General features: G+C 44.4%; 1 protein-coding gene across 5 annotated transcripts in view; it reads left to right on the top strand.

Annotated features, from left to right (window-relative positions):
• The window catches only part of CNOT10 (CCR4-NOT transcription complex subunit 10), a 70,722-nt gene extending 45,279 nt beyond the window's left edge, over nt 1–25,443 (top strand). For 3 of the 5 annotated variants that reach the window (XM_047875367.1, XM_047875364.1, XM_047875361.1), the window contains exons 14-19: nt 15,880–15,993; nt 18,897–19,027; nt 20,171–20,206; nt 20,407–20,534; nt 23,962–24,037; nt 25,011–25,443. In XM_047875367.1, the coding sequence (XP_047731323.1) occupies nt 15,880–15,993; nt 18,897–19,027; nt 20,171–20,206; nt 20,407–20,534; nt 23,962–24,037; nt 25,011–25,162 (637 nt within the window). In that variant the 3' untranslated portion in view covers nt 25,163–25,443. The remainder of the gene's footprint in view (nt 1–15,879; nt 15,994–18,896; nt 19,028–20,170; nt 20,207–20,406; nt 20,535–23,961; nt 24,038–25,010) is intronic. The other 2 variants (XM_047875366.1, XM_047875365.1) reach the window with 1 other exon arrangement.
• The last annotated feature ends 2,354 nt before the right edge of the window (nt 25,444–27,797 follow it).

Below are 27,797 nucleotides of genomic sequence, written 5' to 3'. Positions count from 1 at the left end.
CATGTTATTTTTAATCTTTATTTTGTTGATATTGTGAATGGTATTGGTGGAGTGTCAAATGTTAAACCAGTCTTTCAATCTTGTGATAAATCCTACTAGTCAGAATGTATTATCTTTTTTTATAAATTTTTTTTAATGTTTATTTATGTTTGAAAGAGAAAGAGCACGAGCAGGGCAAGGGTGGAGAGAGAGGGAAACACAGAATCCGAAGCAGGCTGTCAGCACAGAGCCCCAACTCAAGGCTCGAACCCACAAACCACGAGATAATGGCCTGAGCCAAAGTCAGACCCTCAACCGACTGAGCCACCCAGGTGCCCCTTTTTAAATTTTTTTTAATGTTTCTTTATTGTTAGAGAGAGTGCAGGTTGCGGAGGGGCAGAGAGAGAGGGAGGCACAGAGCCAGACGTAGGGCTCAAACCCACAAACCATGAGATCGTGACCTGAGCTGAAGTCAGATGCTTAACCGACTGAGCCACCCAGGTGCACCCAGAATTTCATTTTTTAAGTATCAAATTTATCACTGCTCTTACTTTTTATCCATTTCATGTAATGTGTAGAAAGGCCTTCTTGCCTCCCAGGGTTAGAAAATAATTCACACATGTGTTCTAGCACTGCCACAACCACCAATCTAAATTTTTGTTTCATGTAGAATTTTGTTTTATCTAAATGAACAAGGTATAGGAATCTACCTGTGTCTAATTTTTCGTAGTAGTCCGTTTGATTAAGTTAATTTAACTTTCAAAATAAAGCATGAAACAAAACTATGAATGTTGAGATTTTATGTGCAAACATTTAAAATTACATTTTTATAAAATAACATGTATATGTCTGTTTGCAAAAAAAAAAAAAAAATCTGGGAAGGATCTGTGTCAAAACCTTCGTAGTGGTTATTCCTGAATGGTGGAATAACTGATTTTCATTTTCTTACTGGATATGTTTTTTTCCTAACTCTTTAGGAAAGGAAGATATTTCCTTAATGTTAGTGATGCCCCTCCTTGCGTACCTAGTGTTTTGGGAGGAAGATTGGCCAGCCGGATGTGCCATTTTCTCTCTTCTCCCTCCCCCCCCCCGCCACTTAAATAAAGATGCGCCGTTTTCCAATCATATGTTGTCAGATCGGCGTGTTCACAGTAGGGCATTGCTGTCCGTGAGCTCGGGGTGCCACGCACCATGTTCACCTAAACGACAAGTTTCTATCTCTTTATTTCACTCTGTTGAAGTATACCATAAATTCACACTTTGCAGTAATGCCCTCTCTGGCCGGGGTTTTATTATCAGGAGGGAAGAATTAATCCTCTGATTATAGAGAGGAAAATCTTAAATTTCAAATTTAGTTAGAAACGGGGAGTTGGTCATTTAAGGTACATTTTGAAAGTAGTGTTTTGGGGTTGTTTTTTTTTTTTTTTTTTTTTAATTTGACAAAGATAAATGTTTTATTCAGTCATCTTTAGAGTAAAATTTCTTGAATTCTCTTGTAGTGATAAGATAGCAAGAAAATAAAAGTACTGTAACAAAAACAAAATATCAGAAGAAGGTTGCCATTGAATAAATTAAAATTGAATTTTTTTTTTTTTAACGTTTATTTACTTTTGAGACAGAGAGAGACAGAGCATGAATGGGGGAGAGTCAGAGAGAGAGAGGGAGACACAGAATCCGAAGCAGGCTCCAGGCTCTGAGCTGTCAGCACAGAGCCCGACGCGGGGCTCGAACTCACAAACCGTGAGATCATGACCTGAGCCGAAGTCAGACGCCTAGCTGACTGAGCCACCCAGGCGCCCCTAAAATTGAATTTTTAAAAAGCAGTCAAATTCCAACAGTATACCTAAAACTCACTGTGCTAGATTTTTGTCCTGAGTAGAAATGTGTAAAAACAAAGCAGGTTATGTAAAGCTAAACTGTATTTGGTATAAAGTGAGCTGGTGAGGAGGTGGATTGTCACATTCAGCCAGGACAATATTTCGGAAAATGCTTTCTTGCCAGAAAATACACTGTTTTCCCCCAGTATTACTGCTTAATGTCTTCTAGAGATGTCTCTATGGAGCCACCTGTATTTCATGTTTGTCTAAGGGTTCATTTAGTTTTAATAGGTCGTTTTGTATGGTAAAAATCTCAGTACAAAGTGTTACATGGTGTAGGGGTGCCTGGCTGGCTTATTTGGAAGAACATGGACTCTTGATCCGCAGGGTCATGAGTTCAAGCCCCCACATCGGGGCAAGTAAAGTATTAAAAAGAAAAAAAAAATGACATAGTGTAAAGTAAAATTTGACCCATCACAGTCCTCTGTTTCCAAGATCTTCCAGAGGGATGACCAGTGACTGGTTTCTGTTATGTCCTTCCGGTGAGATTTCTCAGTCATGTGTCAGCAGATGGATATATGGGATTTTTTAAGTTTTATTTCATTTATTTCGAGAAAGAGAGAGAGTGTTCACGTGCATGCATGCACATGAGTCGAGGAGGGCGGAGAGAGAGAGAGGGAGAATTCCAGGCAGGCTTCTTGCTCCCATGACCTGTGAGATCACAATCTGAGCCAAAATCCAAAGTCCAGCGCTTAACCGACCGAGCCACCCGGGCATTCCTGTGCTGTTTTGCACACTAACAATTGTATAGTGTCCACCTTGTTCTGTACCCTGCTTTTCCCATTTGACAGTGTGTCGTTAGAGATTGCTCTGTATTGGGACAAACCTCTGTTTCCCTCTTCATAATAGGGGCATAAAATTACATTCTATGGATATGACATGCATCATTCTTTTTAGCTGTTGATAGTGTTTTCAGTCTTTGATGTTACAAATAATGCTGCAGTAAGTATCACTGGACACAGTTCTTAAGGAGAATCCTTAATGAAGAGAGCATTTAAGCAGTTTTTAGATTTAATTTTTACAAATTTATTTGAGTGTTGTATTAATCTTAGGGTTGTCTTATGCATGCGATTAGCAAGTATTTTATTCCATGATGGTCGAACGGCTGCAGAGCTGTGTAAATTAATCTTGCATTCTTAAAGTGGCATTAAAGAGAACGGTACGTGCGGGGTGTTCTACTTCCTCTCAGAGTTTTGTACCTCTCGTGGCACAGCTCTTGGCTTTCCACGTGTCCTGGTGGGAGGACTGGTGATTTCTAGAGAAAAGAACGTCACTTCCCTATTTTTGTGGAAAGGGGCAGAGGGCCTCCCTGGGGAATTCCGTCATCATGAAGGGAGGTAAAGATGGGTTTGCGCGAAGCTGTTAACCTTTTTTTTTCATGGAGCAGACGGGAGAGAGGAAGTGGGACAAGATGGAAGGAGCCTTAGGGTAGATTCATAAAAAGAACTGCTGTGCAGGATAGCAGTGATGGTAATGTGGAGACAAATGGTGCAGGGAAGGAGTTGTGAAAGATTTGTGGGTAATTTCCCAAGCCATAAAGGCTCCTAATGCAGTTGGGCGTGTTAAAGGGCAGCTCCGTGGCAGGGGCCAGCTGTCGTCTGTGGAAGGAAGGGCACTGAGCACATTGGTTTGCTGTTAAGATCATGGAATTCTTAGAGATTTCATCCACTTCTGACCTGCATTCTTTTATGTGATTGGAAAAGTGTGTGACTAGTGTATACTTTAGTTTTTATGGACTGTTCTGTTTGACCCCTGGTGCTCTGTAATACCCAAGACGCCAATGTAAACCCTCATTTCCTATTTTCAGCATAACTAATAAGCAGTAAATTATCATGAGTGTTCTAATGGCTGCTGCTTATAGTATGGGTTCACAGCCTCTCGAGTACTTTCTTTTTTTTCATTTCTGTATAAATGAAGATGGGTTCCAAAAGATACTCATTCTAACCAAGTTTCAGACAGATCTATTTTGAAGGAATTGTGAGATTCTGTATTAGAATTAAGATAGTTTTCAGAAAAATATTCTCTCAGTTAAAACAGATTTGCCCCAAATCAGGAAAATGTGTCAGAAATTAACGAGGCAGTTTAATTGTGAAGCTCAGATGAACGCTGTTAGGATATTGTTCAGTTCCTGAATCTGTCAGAGCTCTGCAGAGCCATCCGTTTCATCCAGTTAAGAAAGCATACACACGTTCTACAGCCTTAAATTAAATAAATGCGGTGACAACATTTTCAAATAAAAGGTGACTCTACTTCTAGGTACTTACCCAAGGGAAATAAAAGCTTGTCTGCACAATAAGTAATAGCAGCTTTACTCATGATAGACAAAAACCGGAGATAGTGCAGATAACCATTAGTAGGAGAATGGGTAACTACATTGTAATCCACTTTATACTACTCAGCTATAAAAAAACAACAAATTAATGGGGTGTCTGGGTGGCTCGTGTGGTTAAGCATCCAACTCTTTTTTTATGTGTTTCTTTTGGAAAGTTTATTTATTTTGAGAGAGAAAGAGAACCCTCATGTGTGCGAGCAGGGGAGGGGCAAAGAGAGAGGTCCACACAGGCTCTCTACCGGAGCACAGAGTCCAGTGTGGGCCTTGATCTCCTGACCCGGGAGATCATGACCTGAGGCGAAACCAAGAGTCAGATGCTCAACCTTCTGAGCCACCCCGACACCCATGTCTGCCTCTTGTTTTCAGCTCAGGTCATGATCCCAAAGCTGTGGGGGGATTGAGTTGTGCGTCAGGCTCCGTGCTGAGTGTGGAACCTGCTTGAGATTCTCTTTCTCCCTCTGTCCCTCTCCCCCACTCTTGCGCGCCCGCTCGCTTTCTCTCTCTCTCTCCTCTCAAAACATCAACAACAAATTATTGATACTTAAGTCAATATGAATGAATCTCAAAACATTCTGTGTTTCTGCGGTGCTTGGGTGGCTCAGTTGGTCAAGTGTTCAGCTGAAGTCATGATCTTGTGATTTGTGGGTTCAGGCTCTGCCTTGGGCTCTGTGCTGACAGCTCAGAGCCTGGAGCCTGCTTCCGATTCTGTGTCTGCCTCTCTCTCTCTCTGCATCTCTCTCTCTCTCTGCCTCTCAAAAATAAACATCAAAATTTTTTTTAAAAACCATTGTTTTTCTTCTCCTGCAGTGTGAAGTTCATGCTGTATGGTTCCATTTATGCCATTCTGTGCCAGGCAAAAACTACAAAACAAATTTAGGTTGATAGAAATCGCAGCAGTGGTGGGGCAGAATTGACTAGAAGGATCTTTCTGGTGTGATAGAAATGTTCTGTATCTTGATTGGGCTAGTGGTTACATGTATACATCCAAACTCATCAAATTGTACCCTTAAAGTTACGCATTTTGCTGTATATAAATTAATCGCTCTTAAAATTTTAAGGTTTTGGGGCACATGGGTGGTTAAGTCAGTAGAGCATGTGACTTTCATCTTGGGGTTCTGAGTTCAAGCCCCACATTGGGGGTAGAGATGACTGAAAAAAAAAACTAAAACGTTAAGGTATTTTGAAATTTTGCAAAAAGTAATACAATTCTACATATATGATGTTGGGAAATATAACCAGCAATGATTCATACCTGGTCAGTTCCGCATTCTGGCATGTCATGGAAAGCTCAGTTTCTTAACGAAAAGAGAATTCTTGCCACGTACTCCGTAGACCCTACGGTTGTGGTATGGGGTGGCACAGCCACTCCCACATCTCTACCAAGCACGTGGAAGGCGCACTGTTTAATGTGTGATGCCAGGGGTTTCGAAACTCACTGCCAACACTGCGTAAAATGTGTCAGCAACTTTTTTTACATTACATGTTGAAATGATATTTTATGTATATTGGGTTATTTTAAATATGTTAAAACTAATTTCACCTGTTTCTTCTACCTTCTTTAATGTTTCTATTAGAAAATTTATCTATTTTTTTTTTAATTTTTTTTTTAATGTTTATTTATTTTTGAGACAGAGAGAGACAGAGCATGAATGGGGGAGGGTCAGAGAGAGAGGGAGACACAGAATCTGAAGCAGGCTCCAGGGTCTGAGCTGTCAGCACAGAGCCCGACATGGGGCTCGAACTCATGGAGTGTGAGATCATGACCTGAGCTGAAGTCGGACGCTCAACCGACTGAGCCACCCAGGCGCCCCTCTATTAGAAAATTTAAAAGTATATTCCCTGCTCCAATTACATTTCTGTTGGACAGTGCTGCTCTGAGGTTTCGGAACTGTGTTTGAAGTGTTTATATTCACACATGGTTTTCACAAATATGTAATACTGTTTCTATGCCAGCTTCCTCACATGCCATTTATTTTAGCTGAATATCTCAAACATTTTTTTTTTAATTTACATCCAAGTTAGCATATAGTGCAACAATGATTTTAGGAGTAGATTCCTTAATGCCTCTTAACCCATTTAGCCCATCCCTCTCCCACAACCCTTCCATTAACCCTCCATTTGTTCTCCATATTTAAGAGTCTCTTCTGTTTTGTCCCCATCCCTGTTTTTATGTTATTTTTTTCCCCTTCCCTTATGTCCATTTGTTTTGTCTCTTAAAGTCCTTGTATGAATGAAGTCATATGATTTTTGTCTTTCTCTGACTGACTAATTTCACTTAGCATAATACCCTCCAGTTCTATCCACGTAGTTGCAAATGGCAAGATTTCATTCTTTTTGGTTGCCGAGTAATACTCTATTGTGTGTATATACCACATCTTCTTTATCCATTCATCCGTCAATGGACATCTGGGCTCTTTCCATACTTTGGCTGTTGTGGATAGTGCTGCTATAAACATGGGGGTGCATGTGCTCCTTCGAAACAGCACACCTGTATCCCCTGGATAAATACCTAGTAGTACAATTGCTGGGTCATAGGGTAGTTCTATTTTTAATTTTTTGAGGAACCTCCATCCTGTTTTCCAGAGTGGCTGCACCAGCTTGCATTTCCACCAACAATGCAAAAGAGATCCTCTTTCTCCACATCCTCGCCAACATCTGTTGGTGCCTGTTTGTTAGCCATCCTGACAGGTGTGAGGTGGTATCTCATTGTGGTTTTGATTTCTATTTCCCTGATGATGAGTGATGTTGAGCATTTTTTCATGTATCGGTTGGCCATCTGGATGTCTTCTCTGGAGAAGTGTCTATTCACGTCTTTTGCCCATTTCTTCACTGGATTATTTGTTTTTTGGGTGTTGAGTTTGATAAGTTCTTTATAGATTTTGGATACTAACCCTTTATCTGATATGTCATTTGCAAATGTCTTCTCCCATTCCATCAGTTGCCTTTTATTTTTGCTGATTGTTTCCTTCGCTGTGCAGAAGCTTTTAATTTTGATGAGGTCCCAGTAGTTCATTTTTGCTTTGGTTTCCCTTGCCTCCGGAGACGTGTTGAGTAAGAAGTTGCTGTGGCCAAGATCAAAGAGGTTTTTGCCTGCTTTCTCCTTGAGGATTTTGATGGCTTCCCGTCTTACGTTTAGGTCTTTCATCCATTTTGAGTTTATTTTTGTGTCTGGTGTAAGAAAGTGGTCCAGGTTCATTTTTCTGCATGTCGCTGTCCAGTTTTCCCAGCACCACTTGCTGAAGAGACTGTCTTTATTCCATTGGATATTCTTTCCTGCTTTGTCAAAGATGAGTTGGCCATACGTTTGTGGGTCCAATTCTGGGTTCTCTTTTCTGTTCCGTTGATCTGAGTGTCTGTTCTTGTGCCAGTACCATCCTGTCTTGATGATTACAGCTTTGTAATACAGCTTAAAGTCTGACATTTTTGTCTTTAAAAGGCCTAATGTCCAAATGAATCTTAGAATGAAGACAGTTGTGCAGGATTGATATTTTGGCTCTCTGCTTTGATTGAAATATTAATGTTTCCACATGCATTTGAGAGATCATGATTTTCTTGTAAACAATTAGTTATAAAGGCATTCTTTTCTTTTAATCTTTCTAATTTAAAAGAAAACACAAAACAGCCAAACATTTACTGTCTACTGATACATTATGGGTTTTTTTCATTTTTGTTAAGTTTGTTTATTTTGAGAGAGGCAGAGAGAGAGGGAGAGAGAGTCCCAAGTAGGCTCCACACTGTCAGCATAGAGCCCAGTCGTGACCTGAGCCGACATCAAGAGTCAGATGTTCAACTGACTGAGCCACCCAGGTGCCCTTTACCTTATGTTTTAAAAATGGATTTATTGAGATATAACTCAAAAATCATACAATTTGCCCTTTTAAAATTTACAATCCAGTGGTTTTTAGTATATTCACAGAGTTGTGCGACCATCACGACAGCCACTTTTAGAACACTTTATCACCTCAGAAAGAAACCAGGCACCCTTTTCACTGTCCTTCCTCTGCCCCCAGTCTGCTCCCCAGCCCTCATTAATGTACCTTCTAACTCTATGGATTTTTCCGTTCTGGACATTCATATGAGTGGAATCAAAGTAATATGTGGGCTTTTATGACTGGCTTCTTTCACTTAGGATAATGTTTTCAGGGTTCATCCAAGTCGTAGCATGTACCATAGTCGTTTTTATTGCTGAATAATATTTCATCATATGGATATACCTTATTTATCCATTCATCCATTGGAAGACATTTGGATTATTTGTCTGTTTTTAAGATTTTTTTTATTTCTTTACTTTTAAGTAATCTCCACACCCAACATGGGGCTCAAACTTAAAACCCTGAGATCGAGAGTCATGTGCTCTACCAACTGAGCCAGCCAGGCACCCCTGGATTATTTGTCTTAAAGCTATTGTGAATAATGCTGCTCTCTGCATTTGTGTACAAATCTCTGTGTACAAATTTTCTGTGTATGTTTTTACCTTTCTTGGATATTTACCTAGAAGTAGAATTGCCAGGTCACATAGTAATTCTGTTTCTCATTTGAGCAATTGCCAGACTGTTTCCTAAAAGGGTCGTACCATTTCATAATCCCACCAACAGAATGTGAGGATTCCAGTTTGTTCACATCCTCACCAGCACTTGTTATTTGCCCAGAGTTTGATTGCACATTGCAGTGGGTGTGAACTGGCGTCTCGAGGTGGGTTAGTTTTGCCTTTCCCTGAAGACTAATGATGTTGCGCTTCTTGTCATGTGCTCGTTGGGCATTTGTGTATCTTCCTGGGAGAAATGTTCATGCACATCCTTTGCCTATTTTGTAATTGGGTTATTACCCTTTTATTGTTGACTTGTAAGAGTTCTTTACGTATTTCAGACACAAGACCCTTATCAGATACGTGATTTACAGATATTTTTTCCCATTCTGTGGGTTGTCCTCTCACTTTTTTGAAAGTAGCGTTTGAATCACAAAACTTTTTCATTTTAATTGAGGTTAAAAAAAAATAGAGCTGAGGTAAAAGTTTTTCATTTCAATGATGCTCAACTTACCTGTTTTTTTTTTTTTCTTTGATCATGCTTTCTGTGTCGTATCTCAGAATCCTTTACCAAGCCCAAGGTCATGTTGGTTTACCCCTATGTTTTCCTCTAAGACTTTTATAGTTTTGGCTGTTACATTTAGGTCTTTGATCCATTTTGAGTTAACTTACATATGATAAGAGGTAAGGTCTCAGCTTAATTCTTTTGCATACTAATACTTTAGTAACAGTAAAGAAGTAAGTTCATATGATCAGTCACATACTAACATTTCATTATTGCTTAGTGGTTTAATAGCAGTCTTGGGTATGTACTGAGTCTGCATTTAATAGGGCATCTTTGTTATTCATTCTGAGATTGTGATATTAGCTGAACCTTTAATTTCTGAAACTGAAATGGAATCTGTCTAGAACTTGGGGAAAAAAGTGTAACAGAACTGAAAAATAATAGGAAATAATTTGGGGGCCCACATGGGAAATGTCTGTATGAGAAAATTCTAATTACAGCATACAAAATAAAAGTGAAATTTCAATTTGTCTTTTTTTTTTTAAGAAACTATAAAAATGGATAAAAAGAAAGTGCTCAGATCAAATTTAATTAAGCCCAGTTATTTAACAAGTATAAATTAAGGAACTTTAATGAGTTCATTTAGACTCTGATACTAAGTGAGTGATTTCCCATTCAGTTAAAAGGGACCTCTTAAGACCCAGCTTTTTTGGGAAAAAGATGAATCAAACAAATGCGTAATAACATAAATATTACAGACAGTTCTAGTGTACTTAATCCTATTTTGGGGTGCTTAGATGGCTCAGTCGGTTAAGCATCTGACTTTGGCTCAGGTCGTGGTCTCCGGGTTTGTGGGTTCAAGCCCGCATTGGACTCCATGTTGACTGTATGGAGCCTGCTTGGGATTCTCTCTCTCTCTCTCTCTCTCTCTCTCTCTCTCTCTCCCTCCCTCCCTCCCTCCCTCCCTCCCTACCACTTGTACACTCTCTTTCTCTCACAATAAATAAATAAACAAAAAAAGAATCCTATTTGTTTTCGGTTTTAGTCTAGTGGTCATATTCTAGCTCACGAGACCTACCTAAAACGGAATTATGGCTAATAATCTTTTGAACCTCTTGGTGCTCTTACAACCGAGTATGTGGTCCTTACTGAAATGTGTCCATTTAGAATCAACTCTACCAAAGAAGGAACATGCCTGTGTGACATTTCTTTCGCATTATCAGCAGGGTTCGGATAATTCTTCGGTCATCTGCCATTCTGTGGAAGCCCTATAGGGCCACCGAGCCATTTAACAAATCATTTAACCCCTGTAGGCCTTACTGTTCTTTTTTGTCAAGTAAGCGAATGGAGTTGGGTGGTCTTCAGGTCCTGTGCATAAAATGCTGTGTCTGCGGCTTCAGGAATCTTATTTGCTGCCTAGGCTAGGACTGGGTCCTTTGGGATGGTAGATTTGGTTGAAAAAACCTTTTTTCAGCTTCTTTGTGCTGGGCTTCTGTTTGTTTTGGATTTGGGGTGTGTGAGTAAGCTTTTTTGCAGAAAACTGTTATTAGAAAGCAAAATGCTTATGGAAGACATGAAGTAAAAAACTTATTTAACTCTTAAATTTTCTTAAGATTTGAGAGTTGACAAGTTTAACATTTTGGAGATTATTGTAAATACACGGAAATAGTTTGAAAGTTTTTTTTTTTTAAGTAGGCTCCATACGCACAGTCGGGCTCGAACTCATGACCCCAAGATCAAGAGTTGTGTGACCTACCAACTGAGCCAGCCAGGCGCCCTCATTATTATTATTTTTTTCTTTTTAATTATAAAATCTAGTACCGTAATCAGCTTGGAAGAAATCCTTTTTTTTTTTTTTTTTTTTTTTTTTTTTTTAACATTTATTAGTTTTGAGAGACAGAGTGAGACAGAGCACAAGTTGGGGAGGGGCAGAGGGAGAGGGAGACACAGAATCCAAAGCAGGCTCCAGGCTCCGAGCTGTCAGCACAGAGCCCAACGCGGGGCTCGAACTCACAGACTGCAAGATCATGACCTGAGCCGAAGTCGGACCCTTAACTGACTGAGCCACCCAGGTGCTCCCGTTTGTATTTTTTTTTATGTTTGTTTATTTTTGAAAAAGAGAGTATATGCAAGCCGGGAAGGGGCAGAAGATGGGGCCAGAGGATCCAAAGCTGGCACTGTGCTGACAGAGCCCGATGCAGGTCTTGAACTCACGACCGTGAGATCATGAGCTAAGTCAAAGTTGGACTTGGGGCGCCTGGCTGGCTCAGTCGGGTAAGTGGCCGACTTCAGCTCAGGTCATCATCTCGTGGTCTGTGAGTTCAAGCCCCACATCGGGCTCTGTGCTGGCAGCTCAGAGCCTGGAGCCTGCTTCCGATTTTGTATCTCCCTCTGTCTCTGCCCCTTCCCTGCTTGCTCTCTGGCTCTCGCTCTCTCAAAAATAATAAACGTGGAAAAAAAATTAAAAAAAAAAAAAAAGTTGGACACTCAACTGACTGAGCCACCCAAGGTGACCCAGAAGAAATTCTGTGTTGGATTTTCTGTGTGTTTAATGTTTGTCTTTTTTTTTTTTTTTTCAACGTTTATTTATTTTTGGGACAGAGAGAGACAGAGCATGAACGGGCAAGGGGCAGAGAGAGAGGGAGACACAGAATTGGAAACAGGCTCCAGGCTCTGAGCCATCAGCCCAGAGCCCGACGCGGGGCTCGAACTCACAGACCGCGAGATCGTGACCTGGCTGAAGTCGGACGCTTAACCGACTGCGCCACCCAGGCGCCCCTGTCTGTTTATTTTTGAGAGAGAGCAAGCACAGGCAGTAGAGGAGCAGAGAGAGAGGGAGGCAGAATCCCAAGCAGGCTCCGTGCTGTCAGTGCAGAGCCTGATGCAGGACTCGAGCCCACAAACTGTGAAATCGTGACCTGAGCTGAAATCAAGAGTCAGACGTTCAACCAGCTGAGCCACCCAGGCGCCCCTCTTCATTGGATTTTTTGGGGCCAATTTTTCAAACAGTGTTCGCTATAAGATTGCTTTGTAAATGTATTTTCCTTTGACAAATGGTGAGTAAGTTTACCCCCATTTTAGCCTCTCTTAATAAGGGTTAAACGATTTCAGACATTAGTTTTACATTCATTTAACTCACAGTGTGTGTGGCTTGGCAGATTTTGATGCCCAGTCTTACATGGCTCGTTGCTGTAATTTGGTGCTTTAAGGGAAGTCCTCACCCCCATTTCTTTCCTTTCTCTTTTCTTGTCTTTTTTGTTCTCTCCTTTCCGAGGGTTGACGGTCTGTGGACCCAGAGCGAGCTCCTCCAGCATGCAGAGGAGAGAATGTGGGGTTGTGTCAGACCCTCCGTGGGAGGGGGAGAGGGGCCGGGAGAAGCTCTGTGTCTCTTCCCTTGAGGTATAGTTCTTCCAGTCTGGTGACCTGTCAGATCCACTGAGTGCTTGGTAAAGCAGATTGGACAGTGACTCGAGGAAGCAGTGGGGTAGGGGTGGGGGTGGGGGGGGCTCGGTATTTTAAGTAGCAGCTCTCAAAAGTAAAGTGAGTTCTCCAGGGGCTTGGTACACCGAGCTGTGTGTGTTGGCAGTGTTAGAGCCCTGCGGGAATTACGCACAGTGCAGTGTTGACTCCTAAGAGGCAAAGGAGGATGAAAGGAGGAGGATGAGAAGCTGGGGCAGATTGTGAGGCACCGAGGAAAGAGGAGCCATAAATGTTGGCTTGAGTTTCGTGCAGTGATGCTTGCTTAGTCCTGACAGCTCTTGATCAGAATGCCAGCCCACAGAGTTCCACGTTCACATACATGAGTATTTTTGACAAGAAAGATCGTTGTTGTGACTTGACACGATACCTTCTGGGAGAAGAGGTAAAAGTTGAGGAAACCACATTGTACCTGGTACATGACTGCAGTTTGGACTTCCCGGGCAACAGGAACCTGCTGCAACCTTACATGACTGATTTCTGGACCCAAAGTGGGCTTGACAGGGGGCTGGGGCAGTAATAGCCCCCCACTGTCGGGAGAGGCTGGGACAGGCTTTTCCCAGCAAGCCCGCCCCGAGGTGTGGCCGTCCCGGACGCCAGGCCCCACAGCTTGCGGGACATTCCCCTGTCTGAGGGAGCTTTGTCCTCGAGGCAGCCTCCCAGCAGGACAGGTAGAGGTCTGGGTGCCTGAGTCAGAAAAAACACTGAAAGCTGTGGCCTCACCTGTTACACACGGCCTGCACAGATGCTGAGGGGTTGCCACAGTCTCTGGGCAGGAGACAAAAGATAGTGGGCTTCTGCTTTTAAGGAGCTTATGTTTTGCCCTGACCTTCGGCCGAGTCATGAATGAAAATGGACATGAAACTTTGTGATGGTCATTCGTATAGGCCCTAAGCCCATGGGAGGCCTTGGGCCTCTGGAGATGGAGACTCAGGCCTTAACAGCCATTTGTCCTCATCAGCAGTACATACGTACCTGGCTAGTGAATGAGTATTCGTTGCCATTTTAAAATGGAAACTACAGGGCGCCTGGGTGGCTCAGTCAGTGAGGCGTCTTGACTCTCGGCTTCTTCTCAGGTCGTGATCTCCCGATTTTGTGAGTTCTGGCTCTCGGTGCTGGCAACGCCGAGCCTGCTTGGGATATTCTCTCCCTCCCTCTCTCCCTCCCTCTCTCTCCCCCTCTCTCTCTCTGTCTCTCTCTCTGCCATCCCCCCCCCACCACCACCACCACTTGCGCTGTCTCTCTCTCAAAATAAACCTAAAGCAAAATTTTCTCACGGCAAATTTTTAAAAAAACAATAAAGTAAAAACTGCAAATAAGCCAAAAGAGGAAATTAAGTCCCCCTTAATCTCAGGACAGAGCTAGGCACTGAGGAGCTTCTGCACAGGGGAGAGAACTAGCCAAGGTCTCCCTCCTCTGGGCCCATGAGGAAGGGGATGTTGCCCAGGGGCTGTGGCCACAGAGCAGCCTGGCTGGTCCAGACAGCTCCTGGAAACACAGACATACCCCTTTGAGAATGACACTCCTTGCCTGCTTTCACTCTTTTCTGTGAATAGGGTTCAGATTTTAAGTTAGGAGTTCAGTTAGAAAATTGAAACTTCTGATGTTTGGAGTACATTGGTTGCTTCCATTTTATTTTATTTATATTTTATTATTTTATTTGTTGTTTTTTTTTTTTTTTTAAGTAGGCTCCATGCCCAATGTGGGGCTTGAATTCACAGCCCTGAGATCAAGAGTCACATGCTCTACTGACTGAGCCAGCCAGGCACCCCTGTTTTCTTCCCTTTTAAAAAGACGAGTTTGAGTACCTATGTGTGCATAGGTACACATGCATTAGAAAAATCGTAACATAATCCTTCCTTTCTGTTTTATCTGTAGGCTGTCCTGTGAACTGATACAGTACCAATGTGATCGGATGGGAAGGGCGGTGAATTGGGGATCAACATTAGTCCTGACTCAAGTCACACACTCTAAGCTAGGGAATATATTTAATGACTTTGGATTTCAGTTTCTACCTTCATAAAACAAGGGATCTCATTAGGCACTCTTTCAGCCCTACCATTGTGGCTTAAGGCCGTAAATGTCCATTTCCTTGTGTTTCCTCTGGGACCAGTCTACCTTTTTGTGTTCTTCGATGCCGAGGGAGCACTTTGCCTTCAGTGGACAAGTTTCCAAGGTTCCAGAAACCAGGAGTCATCCAGTGAAGCGGAAACTGCAGACCACTTCTGGATTTGCCCCACTGTGCTTTCAGAAGGGCCGTTTCTAGTCAGAGGATTTCAGATTACTAGAAAACTGCGGTGGTGCAGCGGTTACATTTTGCTTAGACTGAAATCACAACCCGAATGCACTTAATGATACACATATGTACTGTAATTTGTAAACATAGCTCAAAACCCTGTATCTTCGTTGGTTCCCTTGTGGTTGGCCATTCAGACCTCATTTCTACTTGACAGGGGTTTATTTTAAGATTGCTTTTTAGAGCGGTTGTTTAACATTCAAGTGATCTATTAGTGCCAAGTCCTTGGCTAGACCTGCTGTAAATGAGCTCCCCGTTAAGTAGAAAACCGAATAGAAATTTAGCTTTCCAGCCCAACTTAGCAAAATCAGTGTAAGCTGAATTTTCTTATCTTCACATGTAGCTTTTCAGCCTGATTTCTTTCTTGAATATTCACAAAGTGTGTAGGCGAATGAAATTCTTTTAGTTACTCTTGATAGCGTTGCTTAGGGAGAACTGTAGACTTAACAGGCTCAGAGAGGAACACTTTACAGGAAGCTAAGTGGATTTGTTAGTAACTTAATTGTATTTCTTCAGGAAATGGGTTTGAAAAAATAAGATCTGCTTCTGTAACTGTATTTCCAGGATGTTAAATGTTCTGTGGGAAGTAAGTTCTCACTAGGCCCGTAACTGCATTATTTTTTTGACAGGCAAAATATATATTGTAACTCTTTTGGTTATTTTGTTAGAGATGGGAGTCAGCTGGGTGGAAGCTACAGATGATTTAGGTAAATAGCAGCACACCGTGCCTTAGATGACAGTTTCTCCATCATCCTAACGCTTACCTGTGGCTTCCTCCTTTCCAGATTGTCACAGCTATAATCAGGGCCTTCTTTCCTATTTAATAACAAATACAGCTGCTGTCAATTTTGTAACTCAGGTTTTCAGCGCTTCCCTTTTGTGTTCCAGATGCTCCATACTTGCCTGCAGTGCTTACGTGGCTCTGGCTTTAGGTGATAACCTTATGGCTTTGAATCACGCAGATAAACTTCTTCAGCAGCCCAAGCTGTCAGGATCCCTTAAGTAAGTGTGGCTTGCCCTGTGCGTCCGGGTTTGTTTTGTGTGGAGGTTTTCGTTAGTTTTTGGTGCATATCGCTGCTTTTTGCCCCCTCGGTGGGATATATATTATCTAGACAAGGCAACTGATTGAAGCATTAATTTGGTAATTCCGCGTTAGGCTCTTTTCCCTTGTACCTCAAGGATTAACAGCGATAGCGTTTGCTGGACGGAGCGTCAGGACGTGGGAACTGCACAGTGTCTCCTGTCCGCTGCTGGGCCTGTCTGGAGCGCGTGTGCACATATTGGTCCCCAAGATAAAGGGAGTCCTCAGGGAGAAGACCCACACGAAAAGGAGTTTCTTCAACGGGATAAATCTGATGCAAGGACTGCGGTTTAAAGGGGCCAACAAGCATTCTGAGTACAGGAGTTTTATTCAAACTCCGCAGAGGCCTCTTCACTAGTAGTGTCATTGTCATTCTAAAATTTGCTAAAGCACATCTTTCCTTTTATGGAAATTGAGTGAGAAGCAGCGTCCTCTGAATCTTTGTATGTGGCTTTTACTCAAAGCCACAAATACTCTGCATACCATTAGGACAGTTGTTTTTCTCATTCATCCTGTGGGTAAATACTTATGATCTCCAAAATATAATTACTTACTCTTGCTTTTTAGTGGTCTTGTTTATAATGTGCAGTGCTTAGAATTGTGAGATCGTACTCTGAGGAGTAATTCTGCTAAGGTGTAATTATTTTTGTCTTCAAGAAAACGTATCGCTGTATACAAGCATCTAAAATTAACATCGATTAAGGCTGTTTCAGGCCAGTGTTCCCCAAACACACGTTTGTATTTCAAAAAAAAAAAAAAAAAGAGTCAGAGAGCATCCGGTGAGGTAAGAGACTGCCACAGTTCAGACCTAAGACAGCTGCCCTTCTGTAGGAAAACCTCACCCAGCGTCCAGGCCGGGAGGGAGCCTGAGTTCCAGCTGGAGGCAGGCGGGCTCCCACTGAGGGGAGGCTCCGTCACCCAGCTCCGTGAAGCCCCAGCGAAGTCCCAGCCAGCCGGGTCGGCTGCCACAGCCCTCGCCACGATCCAGCGCTCAGGCTGCGGCTGTGACGCGCTCGGCCAGTGCGGTGTTCTCTTTTTCTTTTCAACGGAAATGAAACCCAAGTCCTCACGGCTTCTTAAAATTCTTGGGTTGACATTGTGGTCCCTATTCTCAGATAAATCCCAAGTAGGTTCGTGCCCTCTGTTGGAGGGTTTCTAAGTTCATTTGTCAACTTTCAGGGGATTGGCCAAGCCGTGTCTGGTCATTTCTTTTTTGATTCTCTTAACTCTCCTTTCCTGAGTGTTGGTTTCTTAGTGAACAGCGAGATCACTGTCTGTCTTCCCAGTAAAGACAGGTAGGTCCTTCTGCATCTGGCAGCTCAGCAGCTCGACCCCCCTCACTCCTTGTTGCTTTCTGGACACATAGTCAAAGGTTTCTTGGCTCTGGGTGTCACGAAGGCGTTGCATTTGGCTAAAAACGGAAAATGTCTTGAAATAAATTCACAGAAAACAATTTGAACTAGTTCTTTAGATATATGTGTTTGTGTTTTGCAGTGATTACTGGCTTGTGGATACTAAATAAAAACTTCAAATTATCTAATTTCAAAATATAATTGAAGTTACTGATTTTTTAAAAACTTGTCCGTTCTGTTAGAGTATTTGGTGGAGAAGCAAAGTAAAAAGTCATTGCAGCTCCTGGTACTTAGAGGAAATTCCTTAATAAAAAATTAAAGAGCTCTTGAGTAGTTAATGCATATTAAAAAATCCCTAAAAAGATTATATTGAAAAAAGCCTAAAATTGGAGGGCTTGAGATTCATGGGGACAGATTCAGTTGGGGCAGGCTAGCTAGAGTAGGTGAGACCTGAGCTAACCATTTAAAAGGAGTTGGGCATAGAGATTAAATAAATTAAGTAAGTAAAAATATTAAAAAAATATATGGGGGGGCCCCTGACTGGCTCAGTCAGTGGAGTCTGCAACTCTTGATCTTGGTGTTGTGAGTTCAAGCCCCATCATGGATGTAGAGATTACTTTAAAAATAAAATCCTAAGTAAGTAAATCTTTAAAAAAAAGAAGAGGAGTAGATATTGGCTTGTGGGGATGAGGCCAGGCTTGCCCAAGAAGGCAAGGCCACCGGGGAGCAGTGGGTGTGCCCAGCCCAGGACACTGTCTGGTGGGATGGAGAGCCATCTCTGAGGGGGTGGGAATAGTGACTGGATATAGAAACGTGGGACCAAACTTGGAGAACTTTAAATCCATAAAAGTTTTGTTTTGTTCTCGTGTAGAAAAAGTCATTAAGATTTTCAGCAAGCGTGTAAAATATCTAATCCTGTTTTATTTTTGAAAAATCAATCAGGTGACCGTAGGGAAGAATCATCTCGTAAGCAAAGGACTGCAAGAAGCAGGCTGTTGTAAGCCAGGAGGATGTGTATCCGTCCTGACCTCAGTGGGCATAAAATAGATTTGACAAAGCAGGAGACCTTTGGAATAGAAGTAAAGTTGGTCCAACCCACATCTGGTCTCAGTCCAGTCTGGCCCTCCGCTGTCTCTGGACCCGTCCAGCAGCAGAGCCTGATGGCTTCATCCTTCGACCGAGCTGCTGTTTTAGAACTTCATTCTAAAACAGAGCTTCATGTTGATGTTACTTTCTGCATAAACAGAACAGTATGTTTGCCTGTTGTCAGCTGCTTTCTGAATCGACACATGTCATTTGTTCCAGCTTAGCTAATACAAACGATTGTTGTATATTTTAAGATACTTTTATAAAGAGATAAAATTTAGCCCTTAATTAATCCATTTATAGACGTGAAATACATGAAGCATATGTACACCAAAGCTTGTTATACACTGGGTGTTGTGTGTATGTGATCTGTTTATTTCATTTAGGTTTTTGGGCCATTTATATGCTGCAGAAGCCCTCATCTCTCTGGACAGGATATCTGATGCCATTACTCACTTGAACCCCGAGAATGTCACTGATGTTTCCTTGGGCATCTCTTCAAATGAACAGGACCAAGGTTCGTGAGGACACATTTGATCAGAACTGGTCACCATTTCCACAGCCTTCCTGTTGTAACTCAGGATGTGTGGAAATTTAAGGGCACAGTTGGAAAGGGAAGGAGATTTTAGGTTGGCCGTCTACAAATTTGGCTGTACTTACTTTGTAGTAATTGTTTGCTGGGTAGATCTGGGAGTTGATTATCATATGGTCTAAATGCTCATTATAGAGGGGTGCCTGGCTGGCTCAGTTGGTACAACGTGCAACTCTGATCTCGGGGTCATGAGTTCGAGCCCCGTGTTGGATGTAGAGATTACTTACCAAAAAGAAAAGAGAGACTATTTTAAATCAGTTTTCACTTTTGAAAGCATGGTAGTATTAGAAAAATTTGTTTTGTTTTGAAACGTTTGTGTGTATTTATTTTGAGAAAGCGGGTGTGCATGAATGGGAGCCAGGCACAGAGAGAGAGAGAACCCCGAGCAGGCCTCACGCTCAGTGCAAAGCCCAACCCCGGGGCCTGATCCTGCAGCCTGCAAGATATCAACCTGAGGCATTATCAAGAATCTGACACTTAGGGGCACCTGGCTGGCTCAGTGGCTTGAGCGTTTGACTTCAGCTCAGGTCATGATCTCAGTGCAAGAGTTCGAGCCCCATGTCGGGCTCTGTGCCAACAGCTCAGGGCCTGGAGCCTGCTTTGGATTCTGTGTCTCCCTCTCTCTCTGCCCCTCCCCTGCTCACTCTCTCTCTCTCTCTGTCTCTCAGAAATAAATAAACATTTAAAAAATTAAAAAAAAAAAAAGAATCTAACACTTAACTGACTGAGCCACCCAGGCACCTCTAGAACGATTTGTTTTGATTCTCATACTGTATTTTTCTCTTTGGAGGGATTCAGCAGTCCAGGGAAAAGTAGAAAGCATTCAAAAGTGAGTTTTAAATCATGGCTAAGTTTTTAAGGAAGCAAGACTGGCATTCATTGTATTCGAGATTATTATGCAGGCATGGGGGGAGGGGGCTACCTGCTGGTACCCTCCGGTAGAGCCTCCCTCGACATACTGAGAGATTGCTTCGATAGAGTGGATTTTCCATTTCATAAACAGACTAGGTTTCTAGAAAATACGCTGTGTTGTCCTACCCCCTCAGGTTTGTTTTCTTGTCTTTGTAGGATCGGACAAAGGTGAAAATGAAGCAATGGAATCCTGTGAGTAAGAAGTTTCGTAAATACTTAAAGTAGCCTGGCTCACACCCCAAAGATGTAGACTCAAGCCTTCTGTGTCCTTCATTTGTCAGCCTAAAAATAGGGCTGAGCTCTATTCTGCGCAGCCGCTGGGGCGGTCGATTGGGTGGCGCTCTTGCCCTTGCCCTGGCCTCTTCAGCACGGTCCGCGCTCTTTTTCCCCAGCTGGGAAGCGGGCCCCCCAGTGCTACCCCAGTTCCGTCACCTCTGCCAGGACCGTGATGCTGTTCAATCTCGGCAGCGCCTACTGTCTGCGGAGCGAATACGACAAGGCTCGAAAGTGTCTGCACCAGGTGAGGCCAGCAAAAGGTTTGCAGTCTGTGGGTCTTGTTGCTGAGTTTGTTTGTTAAAAATCAGAATATTACTTTCCCAGGCTTAAAAATGCCCTTGCAAGGTAAACAACCAATCAGCTATTAAAAATGAACTAGGCATTTACTGGAGCGTTCTTCCTGATGGTTTTAATAATTAAAATGTCAAAAGACTGGAAACCAATGTAAATAAGGGATCATCTGAATAATGGTGCATCCATATAGCCGAACACATGCAGCTGTAAACTCTGTGTTCCAAAATGACGACATATCCGAGACCTGCTAAGTGAAAGGACCTTTTGTATGTGCATAAAAGAGCTGTCGAAGGACACGCTAGAAGCTGCGGAGACTGGTCATGGGTGGCAGGGTACGAACTGTGGGGCTGGAGCACTAAAGCAAGAGACTTCAGACCGAGAGCTGGCAGCCTGTCCCTGAAATGCACCCCTGAATCCTACCGCTGAGATGGTGCGTCATCACTAGGACCCCGGGAAGACTTTGATTGAGCCTCTTTAGGATTCCCGCCCATCCCCGGATGAGTCACGGACCCTTACCTATAGAAGGGGAGGATGTATCACCAGTGGCAGCTCCAGAGGGATGTCACAGACTCAGAAAGGGGTGATTCCTCAAAAGCAAGTGTCTGAGCACTTACTTCTCAGCAGGCCACGGGAATAAGACAGTAAACAGGTAGGCATGCCACGACCCTGCCTAAGAAGGGAATTGCAAGGTCAGAGCGATGCAGAATTCTAAGACTTCAAATGCGGAGAGTTTGTGCCAAATGGTATATTCACCAGCAGCACGTGAGAGGTCCCACGTCCCTGTATGCTTGTCGGGGGAACTGACATTGAAACTGAACCTGTTCTCCGGAGATAATGGTGGCTCCTGGAAATTTCCTAGGAAGTCCACCATATTGTGTGTAGCATTGAAGAACCTTACCGTGCCGAAATAGCCAAGAGTGATATTTAGTTAACTTAGTGGCGTCTCGTCGGCACTTCTGATCCCAAATCAGAAAAGTTAAGTGATGGGACTATCCAGGGAAACGTGTGTGCTGTCATCTCGCAGTTGAGTCACACAAGTTGACGGGGAAGGAGTCGAAAAACTCACTGCTCTTAGTGGCCGGGCTAGGGTATTTAACAACCCTTCTGAGAGTGCCCATGGACCCCAGTGGCTGGAGCAAACAGGGCCTTTGATCCAAGTTGCAGAGTGCACAGTCTAGCTCAGGTTCTCGTGCAGCAGGTGGCCGAGGCGGCTGCCACGCTGGGAGACACAGATGGGTCAGGGCTGGCTCTGGGTCTGAAGGGGCGGGGTTGTTTTGGTCCCTTGGGGTTTAGGTTACTCCAGTGTCTGAACCTGTGTTAATTGGGAGGCCTGCCCTGCCTGGGAGGGCAGGGCCGTGCTCTGCGCAGATGGTTCCGAGGGTCCCTGCGCACCACTGGCCTTTCTGAACGGCCAGTAAGCACAGCACCGTCAAGTCTCATAAAATTGCTGCTGTGAATTCTCGTACCTGCGGGAAAGCTGCAGACTGTAGTCCACGCAGAGAACGATAAATGACCTGCGGTAACTAGCCACCTGGAGGCAAAATGGACGTTGCAGCACCCACAGCATGCTGTGAAGAGGCTCTTGCCCGTATGAGGCTTGGCCCGGAAGTGTGAACTCTGTTTCCTGAACTGAGTGGTTGCCCCTCAGGGAGGTGGTGAGAGGAACAAAAGCCTCCCTGCTTCACTCGTGAGGAACTTAGGTCGTGTGCCCTGGGTGCGAGTCCCTGCTCACCCGAGATTTCTCCTGGGGCTGCCGGGAGCTGACCTTGTGCAAGTGTCTGGTCCCCCAGACGTCTCCCATCTCCACAGCTGGGCCTGCGAGTCCTCTCTCCCCATTTTCTGCTTCTCCGATTCCATTCTGAGAGAGAGGGGACTGAGGCGGGCGCCTCCCCGAAGCTCCCCGTTGCCCAGAAACCTATTTTTCTCTGTGTATCCACGGTGCATTCGCTCTCCTCTCTCCCTAGCATTTGGGGAAATCTGTCTGGATTACTGTTAGCCGTTTGCACGCCTGTGGTTCTCAGGATGAGTCCGTGTCTTAGCCGCACACCCATGTCTGGTCAGGAAGCGTCTGTACGAGTGCACTTTCTGATCAGGGAGCAGGCAGAGCAGCCTGGCACCGGAGCACCCGACACTGGATGGGGAAATACGAGTTGACAGTGCGGGTGGGGAAGGGCTGCAGCCCAGAGAGGCCCAGCCTGAGGAAATAGACCTCTGGTCTCGGCACGGCTGACCCAGAGCAAGCCCGGCGTCCTTTCTCAGGACTGGTCAGGGAGAAACTGCTAGCTGGAGATGTGACCCTCAGGTCCAGAAAAGGACCGCGTGTTGCTTAGTTAAATTATTTTATTTGACAAAGTTGTGCTATTTCGGTCCTCAAGAATGAGGACATCGAAAATGCTTAGTGGTATGCTTGTTTCCAAGTTTTTGGTGTCCCCGCCCCCCCCCCCCCCCCCGAGAGCGAGTGTTGTGGAGGGGCAGAGAGAGAGGGAGAGAGAGAATCCCAAGCAGACTCCACACTGTCGGCACAGAGCCCAACACAGGGCTCAGACTGATGAACCATGAGATCATGACCTGAACTGAAATCTAGAGTCGGATGCTTAACCAGCTGAGCCACCTGGGTGCCCCTGTGTCACCAACTTTTTCTTTTTAGTTTGAGTTCTTACTGCTTAGGTCGGGAACTTGGGGCCGACGATACTGAGCTGTTACTTAGGAACACAAATGGACATGCACATTTGAATATAAATGCAACGATGTGTAGAGTGAAAGCCACCAACAGACCTGCACCAGTGAGTGACTGGAGTGTAGAATGAGAAATGTCTGACATCCTTGTTAAAACCAAATAGAGTCAAGACATGGGAGAAAAACCCCAAGCAGGCAAAAACCAAGAGGGGAGAAAAGCGTTCCCCTATTAAGAATTCATGATGGGGGCGCCTGGGTGGCTCAGTTGGTTGAGCGGCCGACTTCGGCTCAGGTCATGATCTCACGGTCTGTGGGTTCGAGCCCCGCGTCGGGCTCTGTGCTGACGGCTCGGAGCCTGGAACCTGCTTCGGATTCTGTGTCTCCCTCTCTCTCTCTGCCCCTCTCCCACTTGTTCTCTCTCTCTCTCAAAAATAAATAAAATGTTAAAAAAAATATTTTTAAAAAGGAATTCCGAGGTAAGGAAAATCATCGAACTAAAAATTACATGTGTAGTTGAATCTGTAGGGATAAGGACAGACGTCAGAGCAGAACTGTAGTAGCTCCTAGGAGCTGCTGTGAGAAGGAGCTGCACAAGTTTGCTAACTTGCCATCGGTAGGCTTTTTTTTTCTCCTCTCGGCATTCTTTGGAGTTTGTCTCAAGCGGTTGGTTTTTCATGGGGTCTTTTTTGTTTTGAGCAAAGGCGGCTTCGATGATCCACCCTAAGGAGGTGCCCCCTGAAGCCATCTTACTGGCAGTCTACCTGGAGCTGCAAAATGGTAAGTCAGTCTTCTCCCTAGTTAGGCCTGGACCCTTTCAAAGAGCCCCAGGTTTTTGGTATCTGGTTTATCTCTTTGAATTTGAAACTCGGCCTTCCTTGAACATATTACCCGTCAAGTTCTTCTAGGAAAAAAAGACCGGAGCTAGGGAGTTTTTGGTATCTTACAAATTCCTGCTTCTTGCGAGTTAGCCATAACTGCTCCTTTTTTTAATCTGTGAAAAGGCAGGGAAGCATAGCTTCTGACAGCCAATTATGGTTTAATCCCTGCTAATTGACCTTTCTCTCAGGCAGCCCAAATGAAGTGAGAACATGAGTCAGGATGCCAGTTGCCAAGAGTTGTACACTGTAGCATTTGGAACATAGATGTCATTAGTGAGTTTCACAGTAAGCCAGTTTTGCTGGAATCATCCAAACCTAAATCCAGGCCACACCTCTGAGCACATACAACCCTTGAGGACGTGGCTTCAGGGAAGAACGGCTGCGGGCCCTACATAAGACAGCGTGAAGCAGAGAGGAGACCTGTGTGGAAGAAATTAAAGAAACAGACATACTAAGAGTTCTGAGTCGTGTCTCCTTTTGATCGTGGGAATCCTTACATGGTTCCTTTCTTTTTATAGCTTTCGCCAGCTTTTAAGTGCCTGGTACCCAGCTGGCCTTGGCTTCCCGAAACATGTGATTAGGGCTGGCCCACTGGTCCCAGAGCCCTCTTCCATGCAGTCTACCTTCGGAGACCAGTTCTCAAGCTGGGCTGTATCTTAGAATCACTGTGGGGCTCTTGCCCAGGGCGCACCCCGTGTCTCTGAAATCGGTTTGTGGGGATGGGACAGATGTGTTATGTGGCTTCAGGGTGCAGCAACGGCAGCAGACCGCTGCTCTCCTGGACCACCTTTGGCTCCCTTGCACGCTGCTGATGGCTCGCTTTGTGCGTGATGGTGTTTATGCTGCTTCGTTAATGGGAAGTGTTTTTACAGGTAACACCCAGCTGGCCTTACAGATCATCAAAAGGAATCAGCTGCTTCCTGCGGTGAAAACACTGTCTGAGATGAGAAAGAAGCCAGTGTTCCAGCCTGTCCACCCGGTCCAGCCCATCCAAATGCCGGCTTTCACTGCACACAGAAAGTGACATTTTTGCTCTCAGAAAACTGTTACTTGAGACCAGGGGGGTATTTACAGGCCTTTTCAGTTGTATCACGGCAGAACGAATAAAAGAAAGATGGTGAAAGGTGCTAGTTTTGAAGACACGCTTTTGAAACGATTCTAACCCCTGGTTTTCTTTTTGCAGGGAGCTTAGTTAAAATTAAGGGTTCACAAACTCATTTTCATCTGTTTTTCTTTAGTCTTAAACTGTGAGCCATTATGTGATGTATCTGTGTCATAGGCAATTAAAACACGGTCTTACCAGAAGAGTCTTGTACAGTTTTGTTGTTCTTGCAGCCGTTGGACCGTCTTAGCCCCTGAGGTTTAGTGCTCAAGCTTTCAAACCTGCCACAGCTGTCAGTAGATGAGCAGCCAACCCAGCAGCTGGCCTGGGGGCAGAGAGGAGGGACACCGATGTGTTTTCTGCCTCCTTGGGGCTGAAAGGACCAGAAAATGCACAGTAAAACCCACGGGGCCAGTAAAATTGGCTTCAGAGGAGACAACTGGGCTGATAGGAATCACTTGCTTCAAGATTAGAGATGAAGAGCAAGCCGGTTCAGGGCACTGGTTTTGTTCACCTCCCCTGCACCCCCAGGCAGAGGCCCCGCTTCTGGAGGCTGTCAGCAGGGAGTCCCAGGTTCATTGCTAAGCCCTGTGCAGGTGCAAACAAAAAGTTAAAAAATTGCATCTTTCTGGGGTGCCTGGCTGGCCCAGTCATAGAGCATGTGACTCTTGATCTCGGGTTATAAGTTTGAGCCCTATGTTGGGTGTAGACATTACTTAAAAGAATAATTTTTTTAAAAAAGTGTTTTAGGGGCGCCTGGGTGGCTCAGTCGGTTGAGCTTCAGACTTCGGCTCAGGTCCTGATCTTACAGTCTGTGAGTTCGAGCCCCACATCGGGCTCTGTGCTGACAGCTCAGAGCCTGGAGCCTGCTTCAGATTCTGTGTCTCCCTCTCTCTCTGACCCTCCCCCATTCATGCTCAGTCTCTCTCTGTCTCAGAAATAAACAAACATTAAAAAAATTAAAAAATAAATTTAAAAAAAAGTTTTTTAATGTTTACTTTTGAGAGCAAGAGAGAGAGTGTGAGTGGGGAAGGGGCAGGGAGAGAGGGGGAGGCACAATCCAAAGCAGGCTCCAGGCTCTGAGCTGTCAGTACAGAGCCCGACGCTGGGCTCAAACCCACAGACCGTGAGAACATGACCTGAGCCTAAGTCAGACGCTCAACTGACTGAGCCACCCGGGTGCCCCGAAAGAATAATTTTTTTAAAAATTGCATCTTTTCAAGAGACGGGTATATGTTATGGGATTGACATGACCAAAATTTGTCCATAAGGTCGACACATTAACTTTGGGATAAAAAAAGCCGTAATACAGACTTGTTTAGAAAAATTGGGGGAGGAGCGCCTGGCTGGCTCAGTCAAAGGAGCAAGCAACTCTTGATCCTTAGGGTTGTGAGTTCAAGTCCCACATTGGGTGTGAAGGTTACTTAAAATCTTTAAAAAAAAAAAAAAAGAAAAAACTGGGTGACCTTCTGGTTGAGACCGTGTTTGGCAGGTTCATCCAAGCTTGCTGTTTGGAAGTGTCCCTTGCTGTCTACACCTCTTCAGTTCCCTAGTTTGGAGACCACGTTCAGACAGGGAAGTATGACACCCCAGCTGATCTCTGTACTTCCCCATATTCACACCTGGAGAGAAAAGTGTTTGGGTAACAGCACATCATTTACTCAACACGTGATGTGACTTACTCTGTTGCTGAACTCACTTCAGATAGGGATATCTACCAGAACAAGGTATTTGTGGAGGTAACTAGACATTGCCCACAAAGGACTCAGAGAAGGAGGCGGGGCGGGGGGGGGGTCTTTCTGCACTTTTTATGTTTATTATTTGGGAGAGAAAACGCAAGCTGGTAAAGGGCAGAGAGAATCCCAAGCAGACTCCGTGCTGTCAGCCCCAGATCAGCAGCAGCTCTGGGGGACCCACTCGTGCTGCAGGAGGGTGGCAGAACTGTTAGGCCTGGGCATTTCTGGAGAGTGAGTCCACAGAACTTACAAATTGGTAAATTCCAGGGGATCATGGTAGTGTGAAATGGGAAGAGGCCTGTTCATTGTACTTGAGGACAATACATCTTTGGATAAATCTCAAGAGAACTTTCCTTGCTTGCCGCTTGGTTTGTGGGAAAGCAGGAACAGCTGTGAGCAGGTGAGGCCCCATATTGCTATATTAAGTAAAGAATACATTGGGCTGTTAGTACACAATAGGTTAATTTTTTTTTTTAATTTTTTTTCTACATTTATTTATTTTTGAGAGACAGAGACAACGTGAGCAGGGCAGGGGCAGAGAGAGAGGGAGTCAGAATCCGAAGCAGGCCCCAGGCCCTGAGCTGTCAGCACAGAGCCGGACGCGGGGCTCGAACCCACAAACCGTGAGATCATGACCTGAGGCGAAGTCGTGTGCTCAACCGACGGAGCCGCCCAGGGGCCCCAATAGGTTAATAATTTTAACGAAGACTGTTTTTCTCTCGCTTGAGAAGTGGATACATAGGCAGCTGTCGGCCTTGGTTCTAGTGCTCAGTGATGCCCTCGGGGACTCCGCTCTAGTTTTCCCTGCCGTTGGCCTTAGC

This window comes from Prionailurus viverrinus, chromosome C2 (assembly GCF_022837055.1).
Source record: "Prionailurus viverrinus isolate Anna chromosome C2, UM_Priviv_1.0, whole genome shotgun sequence".
In the NCBI taxonomy this organism is placed as follows: Eukaryota; Metazoa; Chordata; class Mammalia; order Carnivora; family Felidae; genus Prionailurus; species Prionailurus viverrinus.
Note: the sequence above shows the minus strand (reverse complement) of the source record. Positions and strands in the feature narration are given on the sequence as shown.